Raw genomic sequence first — 10,797 nt, forward strand, 5'->3', positions numbered from 1 at the left:
GGACTCTCCATGAGCACACAAACACACACACCACACGAGTTTTTTAGAGGAAAATCACGTGAATAGGGCAGAATTTCAGCAAGGTCCTCCTTACGTCGACGTCCCTCACATTGTAAATCATTTCGTGCGTAAAATACGAAAAGACAGGCCTTAATCTTCCTTCACTCATCTTTCATACCATATTATATGTTTTGATACATATTTGCACGAAAACATGATACACTTCTTTTATTTTCGTTTTTATGGCATAACATGAACAAAACTAGAGTTTTCATCTTTTAAAACACTTACTTATGATGCACAAAAAGGCTGCCATGGTAGGGCTATGGGAAGGGACATTTTTCAACATGTTTAAGGGTCCTTAGGTGCATGTTTAAGGGCTGTACAGGTAGGGCAAAAACATTGAACGAAAATTTGGGTTTGAAGGTATTAGGGTTTTCGAATTGGAGTTCTAGAGTGGCACGGCTGTGGGATGATGTTGGGGCATGTCCAGGGGTCCTAATAAGGTCTAGTCATGGTCCTAGATGGCTGAATAAAGGCTGGTACAAAGAGAAAGGGGTTATAGGTTAGGCATGGGCGCACAAGGCTTCTAGGGTCGGGTTTGAGGGCTGTGGGTACTAGGTACTTTAAGCTGGGTCCAGCAGGGTCTCTAGGGGTCATTCATGGTCCTAATATGGCTGGTTAAGGTCTGGACATGATGGTTAGGGTCTAAGATCGAAGGACATGAGGGTTGGTTAGAGATAGGGTTTGATAAATTGGTGCAGAACAATTCAGTAGGCTGTTAGGGTTGATCAAGGGTTCTAAATGGCTTGAATTGGGTTGTATAAGGTATGGTTAGGTGTTGTTAAGCTATGGTGGAAGTTTGGTAAGTTTTGGTTAAGTTTCGAGTCGATTCGGGTTAAAATCGAGACGTAGATTTAAGTTTTAAAACGGATTGAAAAATTAGTCGAGGAGCTTAAGTTTAAGTCTAAGAAATTTTTATAAGTGTATTGTAAGGTGTTATGTTAAGTTTAGGTGGATTTGGGTCGTCGTTTTAAGGTCTAATGATAAATTAGGAAAGTTAGGGTTTCATGGGCAAAACGGTCATTTTACTCCTGAAAAATGTTAGACGTCTTGGCAGTGTTCTGAATACTGTAATATATGTTAAAATATTTATTTCAAATGTTTATGGGATTTTATGATGAAACGCTAATGTTAAAAGACATGTTGCTTGCTTGGTTTAAAATAAAAATGATTTTTATGTGCATATATTTTTATAAGTTATGGAAATAAGAAATGTTGAAGGAGGTGAGTTGATTGTGACTAATATGATGATACGATGATATGTAAGGTCAAGGCTCAAATCACAGGTGAGAGTGTCGCTGATGTTCCTGCCGTCCAGTACCGTAGTTATACGTAGATCGATCCATCGATTTACAGCTAATACGAAAGTCACAATTGAGGATCTGAATTCAATGAAAAGGGAAACATATACGTATATGATGAAAGGAAATATGAAATGATATGTTGAAAGGAAAATGTTTAAAGTTTATGTATATGAAAAACTATTTTATTAAAATAATTTTCACTGTTGCTTGTGAATATATATGTATTACTTGCTATCATGATTAAGGTTTGTCGAGTCGATAGAATCATTAAGTGTGATCGATGCAGCTGAACCGGATATTGGTGGAGGTCTTGATGGTTGAACTAACGGGACCGAAGCTACACACAACGCGAGGACCGTCGTTAGTTTCTCGCATTATGATTTATGATTACTTTAAGATTTTACGACTTAAATTCTTTTGAGAGGTTTTGAGAGATTTAAAAGTTTTTCTTTATTTTGGAAAAATGTTAAATTTAGGTTTGGTTGACGATTTATGCTTTTACGTTTTGAATTGAGTTATTTTGGATTTTCAAATAACAGCTGGTTGGTTTATTTTAAATAGTGCAAAAGTACTTTCAAATATATTTATGTATATTTCGGTCGAGAGTAGTTGAGAAAAAAAATTCTAATATATTTTAAAGAAAAACGAGTATTGGACGTTTCAGGTACAGTGCCTTCGGGCAAACAGATGGTGTCTACCAGCATGGGGAAGAATGTGGAGCTTAAGTTAAAGGAGAATGTCGTTCGAGTAGATCTTATTGTGTTTCCGATGCATGAATTCGAAATTATCATGGGAATGGATTGACTAACACTAAACGAAGCTTCTAGAGATTTCCAGCAGAGTTCTGGGTCTATCAGACCAGACAACGGGACCAGACAAGGGGAAATCATTTATCTTCGAGGCAGTAAAGAGCAGAAAAATGCTGCACGTCATTTCTTGTATTTGTGCAAGGAAGCTTATGCGAAGAGGCTGCCAGGGTTTTCTTGCCAGTATTATTTCCATGCCATACATTGGCAGTCGATCGATTGAAGATGTGGAGGTTGTCAGGGATTTTCCAGACATATTCACTAATTATGTTTCTGGCATTCCACCCAAGAGAGATGTGGAGTTTTCTATTGAGTTGATGCTGGATACATTGCCAATTTCTAAGGCACCGTATCGTTTAGAACTTGCAGAGATGAAAGAGCTGAAAGATCAGATTCATGAGCTGTTAGACAAGGGATTTATTCGCCCTAGCTTCTCCCCATGGGGCGCGCCAGTATTGTTTGTGAAGAAAAAATATGGGAGTATGAGACTTTGCATCGATTATCAAGAGTTGAACAGGGTGACAGTGAAGAAAAAGTATCCATTACCACGAATCGAGGATTTATTTGATCAGCTGCAAGGAACTTCAATATTTTCGAAGGAAAATCTTCGATCGGGATATCATCAGTTGAGAGTAAAGGAGGCGGATGTGTATAAGACGACTTTCACAACTCGTTATGGGCATTATAAATTTTTGGTGATGCCTTTCGAATTAACTAATGCCCCAGCGATCTTCATGGATCTCATGAATCGCGTATTTCAGCCGTACCTTAACTATTTTATCATTGTCTTTATTGACGATATTTTGGTATATTCCAAAAGCCGAGAAGAGCATGATCAGCAGTTGAAGAAGACTTTAAAGAGATTACGGGACCGAAAATTATATGCAAAGTTCAGCAAGTGTGAGTTTTGGTTGGAAATAGTGGCGTTTTAGGTGACATCGTTTAGAAAGAAGGGATAGAAGTCGACCCATTTAAAGTTGAGGTAGTTAAAGAATGGCCAGTGCCTAAAAGTGCAACAGAAATACGCAGTTTTGTAGGTTTAGCTGGCTACTATAAAAAATTCATCAAGGAGTTTTCCTCCGTTGTGGTACCCTTGACGACACTGACAAAGAAGAATGCAAAATTTGTATGGGGACCAGAGTGTCAAAGTAGTTTTGATCAGTTGAAGCAAGCACTCAATAGAGTTCCAGTTCTAGATATGCTATCAGAACAAGGGGAATTTGTGCTGTATACAGATGCTTCAAAGCTAGGTTTGGGTTCAGTCTTATGCAGCATGATCGAGTTATTGGATATGCGTCTAGACAATTGAAAGCTCATGAGAAGAACTATCCGACTCAGGACCTCGAACTAGCAGCAGTTTTTTTTTGCTCTGAAGAATTAGAGACATTACTTGTATGTGGAGAAGTGAAAAATCTTTACCAATCACAAGAGTCTCAAGAACTTCACCCAAAAAGGAGCTGAACATGAGGCAATAAAGATGGTTAGAGCTCGTGAAAGATTATGAATGCGATATTAGCTATCATCCCGGGAAATCAACATAGTTGCAGACACTTTGAGCAGAAAAATACAGTCTTGGCTCGTTTATCAGTACAAAAACATCTACAGACAGAAATTCAGAGGTTCGATCTTGAAGTTTATTTTAGGAGCAAGGCTCCTAATCTCTCTATCCTGACAGTGCAGTCTACCTTGCGAGAAAGAATTCGAGCCAGGAAGACTAATGGAGAGTGATTATAAAAATGGAGACAACTAGATGAAAAAAAGGTTGAATATTGTATACAGTCGAGGATGGCATTGTCAAATATCGAGGATGACTATGGGTTCCTAGTAGATATTTACTTAGAGTTGAAATTATGATTGAAGCCCATAATACCCCTTATTCTATACACCTCGGAAGTACGAAAATGTACAAGGACTTGCAACTTTATAATGGTGGCCGGGTATGAAATGAGACATCATGCGCTTCGTATCTGAATATTTGACGTGTCAACAAGTGAAGGCAGAACACCAAAGACCAGCAGGAATGCTCCGAACACTTCCCATCCTCGAGTGGAAGTAAGAGAACATTACCTTGGACTTTGTGGTAGATTTACCAAAGACGGTGAAAGGATTCAATGCTATTGAGGTGATAGTGGACCGTATTACTAAGTCATCAAATTTCGTGCCATTAAAGAGGACTTTCTCCATGATGCAGTATGCGGAGCTGTATATCCAAGAGATAGTCAGGCTACATCGAATCCCAGTTTCTATAGTGTCTGGTAGAAACACGAGATTTATTTCATCTTTCTGGAAGAGTCTGTATGCATCTATGGGGACTAAGCTACTATTCAACACAATGTTTCATCCCCAGATAGATCGTTAGTCAGAGCAAGTCATACAGATTCTAGAAGACTTACTTCAAGCATGTGTGATCAACTTCCAAGGCAGTTGGGAGCCGAAGCTAAATCTAGTGGAGTTCACCTATAAAAACAGTTATCAGTCGTCTATAGGGATGGCTCCATACGAAGCACTCTACGGAAAGAAATGTAGGTCGCCCATTCATTCGGACGAGGTAGGAGAAAGATCTACGATAGGACCTGAAATAGTTCAGCATACAACAGATTTAGTAGCTAGAATACGAGAAAAGATTAAGACTGCACAGAGTCGACAGAAGAGCTACGCTGACAAAAGAAGAAGGGATCTAAAGTTCGCTGTCGGAGACCAGGTGTTTATGAAAATAGCTCCTATGAAGGGTGTTATGAGATTTGGCAAGAAAGACAAATTTAGTCCGAGATTCATCGGACCATTCGAGATTCTAGACAGAGTGGGAGCATTGGAATACCAAGTGGATTTGACACCTAATCGCACTGGAGTTCACAATGTCTTCCACGTATCGATGCTCTACAAGTATATGTCAAACCCTTCACATGTATTGAATTTTAAGTCACGGAAACTTACACCGAACTTGTCTAATAAGGAGAGACCAACTCAAATTTTGAACAGACAGGAGAGAAGGCTGCAGAATAAGGTGATAAAGATGGTCAAGGTCAAGCGGCTGAATCACTTGGAGGAAGACGCTATTTGGGAGACCGAGAGTGATATGAGGAATCGCTATTCGGAGTTGTTCGGTGAGTCATAATTTTGAGGATGAAATTTTATTTAACGGGGGAGGGGTTGAAACGTCCGAAAATCAGTCCACGTAAACCACATGCAAGAAAATTATTTAAATTGCTTATTTATTTTATTTAATTGTTTTTAAATGCTTAAATGATATATTTTATTATGATTAAATGTTTAATAGCCTCACTTTGCATGATTTCATGAAATTAAGGATTTTTTTTCCAGATATTCGATATTAGGTCAGAGAAATGAGATCGGGGACGACCAAGATGAAAATATTTTTCGATAATTATTTTTGAGGCTCGATAATATGATTAAATAGTATTAAAATTTTCTAAAAATGCTGAAGCCCAAATTTTTTACGAGGCGAGTATTATTTTATTCGAGAAGCTGTTTTTAATCAGACGAAGGACTTCTAGGGACCTTAAATATATTATTAAAACGCCTTTATGAAAATTTTTTATATGATTAAATGGGCTTTAATGGACCCAAATTAATTAGGAGTAAAGAGCCTATTGAGTCCTAAACTAAAAAGGGCTAAAACCCTAAACTTTAATGGCTATTTTCGAAAATTATAAAGAACCAAACTAGGTTTCTTGGACACTCATTCCAGCCTCACAACACACACAATCACACACTAAATTTGTGAAATATTTAGAGCAAGAATTGGAATGGCTAGATGTCCCCGGTCGCTCTTCTTCGCTACCCATCGCCAACGATAGATTATTCGAGTGTTACTAACGCAAAGGCACATTTCAAACCTTTATTTTCGCATAATTCAAATAATAATACGTTTTTTGTATGTTTGAAAGCATTAAAATGTTATTGATCAAATTATTTAACGTTTAGATGATTATTTTCAATGTTTTGACGTTTTATGCTTGTTTGAGATGCGATATGAATTCCAAGCGACACGCTGCCATTGGAGTATTCTTAAGGGACGGGAAAAGAGTCGACTAGGTACGAAACGATCACTGGACAGAAGCTAGCTGAGTCGCATGGCGAAGGGGCAATAGAACCTATGGTTTCTAGGGTTTGGGAGTCTTGGCTTGGGATGGTTTGGTCATGGCTACACCAAGGCTCGACCAGAATTGGTCAAGACCCTATGCAGGCTGTGTACAAGGGCTAGGTACTTTGGCTATCTGGGTTGGGCTCGTTGATAAACGAAGTAGAGGAGCCGCGGCCACCATGAAGAGAATTGGGTTCAGTTTTTGGAAAGGCTAGGCGAGACAGGCTATGCACGATTAGGTTTGGTCAAGGGCTGGTTCAGTAGGGTTTGGTAGGGTCTAGATGGGTTACTAGGCGGCTGGGAAATAATGGCTAGGAGGAGAAGTGGCAGTCGCAAGCTTAAGGGTTTCCGGGAGTGCACATGGCTTGCTGCGAGGCGTGGGTCAGGTGCGCACGGTCCAGACAGTTTGTGATTGTCTAGGAGAGTAGGCTAGGGTTTTGTCCGGCCCTGGTAAAAGGTGTCTCGGTAGTGGTTCAGGGTTTGAAGGGGCATATGGGTTACAGGGAGAAAATAGGCACGATTATGGCTTAGGGGAAGGGAAGGGGTTCGAACCGTGGTCCATGAGGGATTTGTTTGTGGCTCACAGGGGTAGTTTAGGGATGAAAATGCTTACAAGGGTAGTTTAGGGATGAAAATTCTATGTTTAAAATTTGAGAAGAAAATATTATGTTTTGAATTTTTTTCGGGTTCAAAACGTTGTACGGTTTAGCTATTAAGTTATTAAATTGAGAGGCTCAGGTTTACGTTAAGAAAATTATTAAAAGTCAAAAAATAAGTTTATGTGATGGTTAGAGATATGATCGAGTAAAGAAAAGTAAGAAAATGTAAAAAACAGGAAGTTTGGGGTCCAGGGTAAAATGATCATTTTACATCCCGAATAGTTCGAATGTCCTGGTAGTGTCCCGAGGAATCATAATACATGAAAAAATGATATTTTAAAATGTTTATTATGAAAATATAATATTTTTACTATATATGCTAAGGCTAAACGAATTTCCCGAAAAATGCTCTTTTATGATTTTTTTTAAGGATACAATATTTTATAAATAAAAGGAAAAGAAAAATATTTTGAAGGATGTGAATTAACTGTACATGGAGGATATGTGGGGGATAAGTTTTAAGAAGGAGCAATAAGCTTACAAATTTAATTGGAATATCTTAAGGGAAAAGGTCCAAGAGGGAACCCGTTTAAGGGAAATGGCCCAGAGAGAGCCTGATATCAGATTTCCCTGTTTGGCAATGGCCCAGTGACAAGAGTTGCCGACGTCCCACCCCCAGGAACTTGGTGTATATAGATTGATCAATAGACCAGAGGATGAATTATAAAGGATAGTAACTTTCAAGTATCAAACTTCACCCAAAATGATATATGATGATGAAATGATTTGTGATATTGCATGCTTAAATGAAATGATTTATGATTTTAATGCTTACGAGTTTTTATGTCAGCCTATTATAGTAAATGATTTATTTTAAAGCTACATGTGCCTGTACATATATTATTTGTTATGAATAGTTAGAACATGCTAAGTCATAAGATTCACTAGGTTTGGATGGTCGCATGTGAGGATGATGTTGAGGGAGGCACTGATGCTTGAGTGGATAGGATCCGACAGTACACTTCCGAGGGATATTAGCATTTCCGCACTAAGTTAAAGTTTTTAAATAAATTTTGAGGATTTATTTTATAAAGAATTTATGCTTTGGTTTGAAGTTGGAGGTTGAGTTTTCCTTTAATTGATGTATGATTTTACGGTTGACGGTTTATGGGATTTTATGCGTTTCGGATTTTTAAATAGATTTATTTTTTTTGGGAGTTTAAATTTTAAGGTATATTTATTAGAGAAAAAATTTCAGTATATTTTAAAGAAAAATGAGTAAATGACTCTAGAGATCTTAGAGATATCCAAAAGACAGTAAAAAATTATGACAATTGGTTATATTATGTACCACAGAATATTGAACAAATCCTTAAAAAACAAGAAGAAATTCTTGGAACATTAAATGATATTCAAACAATAATCCAAACCCTAGAAGAACAAGCAGAAGATATCGGAATAAAGGTTGCCATTATCCTTTGGGATTGAACTCATATCATACCAAAGAGAGAAGGCCAAAGTGGTACAAAAACCACTTAACTGACGACTTGAAAATGATCAATCTAATAAAAAATTTCTCAGAAAATAGAATAATTTGGTGATAACTTTAGAAAGGATTGATTTAGATGATCTACAAGACCTTGCAAATTTTTTTGTAAATCATAAGGTTGTAGATATGACAATGAATACAACCAGGGTTGAACAACCTTCAGTGAGAGAAAGTGTGAGATCCTATGATACAAACATGACAAGACCTCGAAATGATTTCATGGCTGGTAGAGAAGCACACCCAACCGGAACAAGGTCAAGAGGAAATCAAATTCTTTTGTACCAAACACCCTAAGGAAAATATGTTTCAGAACCAATACATCCTTATGGGGTTATGCTTAACTTTGATGTACTGGACTTCAAAAACAAAGAAGTTCTTATAGATGATTGTATATCGTCTATGAGAATCATAGCAAGAACACTTTTTCTCAACATAGAAAGATTAATTAAAATTTTAGAAATGAGTCTTATGAGATAAACTAAAATTGCTTGGGACTTGACTTTGGTAGAAACCAAAGAGTTAGTCCGTCAAGTCCTAGCCGGAGAACCTGCTAGCGAGACAGGCGGAAGTATGACTACCCTATTTAAAACAAAATTAATATTGGTATATTATTTCAACAGTCAAGATACAGAGAAGAAAATGAAATATACTCAAGCTCTGTATAGTCTTGAATTACATGACATATATTTAGTGGATGAATACATTATGTTATTAACTAAGTATATATAGAATTCAAGGGTCAAAGAAAATATAACAATGCATCTTTTATTCGCTAAAATGACAAGTCTCTGGAGGAAAATACTAATAAGGGAATATGTTCCTCTATCATAAGTTTGATAGATCTGAATCTTGTCCTAAGAGCTTAGAAAATGATAGAAGTCCTACTCTCATTTCATTCTCGTATGCGAACAGGATTGAGTTCATTCGGTATGGTCTCATCTGGAAGTGCTATGCAATCAAGAGACTCTGGCCAGAGTAGCCTCTTTTCTTAAGGAAAAATCAACATAATGATGCCATATAACAGTATTACAAAGAATCACAAAAGATTAAGGTATTAATAAATATACACATTTACGTTGTAAAGATAATGACTTTCCAACGATCATTGGAAGTAATACATGATCATTGGAAGTAATACACAAGGGCAAAAAACGAAGAGCTTTAAATCTCATATTTATGTCAGAAGTAAAAAAAGTAGAAGTAGTTCTCGGAAACCAAGAACAATATGGTCCAAAAAACCAGATATTACTAGTCTGGACAAAGAATTGGACTATCAACAAGTAGGATATCATCCCAAGCATCGAACCCATATCGAAGCACGGGACTTACACCTACAAAGAGAACTTTCAGTAGATCTCACACCCTAGCTAATGAAAGTTTTAAAGATTGTAATCTTTGTGCATGTGGATCAAGATGTCATATTTTGACCGACTGTCTAAAAAATAGTTGGAAGGGAATAAAATGCTTCGAACCAACACCAGATATTGAAGAAGCGTTTATTACCAAGATCTTGTTCAAATATACCAATTTGAGGATATTGCTTCGGATGAAAGTATATATGAAGAAGAATAAGTCTTGAGTCAGGAAGAATTTGATGTAACATCAGAACCTAACTGAAAAAGAAGAGTTTAGACACAAAACATATGAAGATTTATTTGGTTTCTTTAGCCATACAACTATATCTCATAAATAGAACATGAGAGAAAATCCTAATCTTCTGAAATATCAAAGATTCCCTACATGACAGATATAAATATTCTTAGAAAATCTTGTCCTAAGATATGGAAATCATCATCTAATCTAAAAGAATTACAGAAGGGAAATGACAATCCAATGGAACTTATGGGAAACCAAATGGAGATAAAATTAATTCCTTTTGAAGAAGTGATGAAGGAATTACAAAAAATCAAGATATAAACAGCACGAACTATTTCATGTGTTTGCATCAGTGTGATTCAGATTATGATAAAATCTAATTTTAAAGAAGATATATTTTCACCCATAGACATTGCTCTATGCGATAAACGAATGAGTAATCTTCAAGATTCAATAATATGAGCTATATAAGAGAATCTTTGTGAAGGAAAATTGTAAGAGTAATTTATCCAAGAATTGCCTACAACCTGGCAGATCGAGATTTCAGCCGAGCTTTGAAGTTACATCAAAATTTCAAATAAAAAAGGCTAATGAAAGAAGGTAATAAATTATATTCTATTACTTATCAATTTTCATACGCTGTAAGGACTAAAATACGATAACATAATCCAACTGCATGCAAATTTAGGAAAAATAGAAAAAGCCTAATTAAATTATTTTAATTGCATTAATTAAATGTGGTATGCATGTTTACATGTTATAAATATGATTTTCT

The 10,797-nt window shown here is 36.6% G+C and overlaps 1 protein-coding gene across 1 annotated transcript; it reads left to right on the top strand.

The window, feature by feature from the left end:
* The first annotated feature begins 2,054 nt into the window (after window positions 1-2,054).
* On the top strand, window positions 2,055-3,482 carry LOC142554643 (putative mitochondrial protein AtMg00860). The gene is made up of 2 exons (XM_075665309.1): window positions 2,055-2,114; window positions 3,120-3,482. The coding sequence occupies exons 1-2, from the start codon at window positions 2,055-2,057 to the stop codon at window positions 3,480-3,482; spliced, it is 423 nt and encodes a 140-aa protein (XP_075521424.1).
* The last annotated feature ends 7,315 nt before the right edge of the window (window positions 3,483-10,797 follow it).

Source organism: Primulina tabacum, chromosome 8 (genome assembly GCF_025594145.1).
Source record: "Primulina tabacum isolate GXHZ01 chromosome 8, ASM2559414v2, whole genome shotgun sequence".
NCBI lineage: Eukaryota > Viridiplantae > Streptophyta > Magnoliopsida > Lamiales > Gesneriaceae > Primulina > Primulina tabacum.

Bases quoted from the DNA above. Each gene is read 5' to 3' on its own strand.
- LOC142554643 (XM_075665309.1), top strand. From the start codon at position 2,055: ATGGTGTCTACCAGCATGGGGAAGAATGTGGAGCTTAAGTTAAAGGAG. The intron at 2,115-3,119 runs GTAGATCTTATT...GACATCGTTTAG, and splicing joins TAAAGGAGAATGTCGTTCGA to AAAGAAGGGATAGAAGTCGA.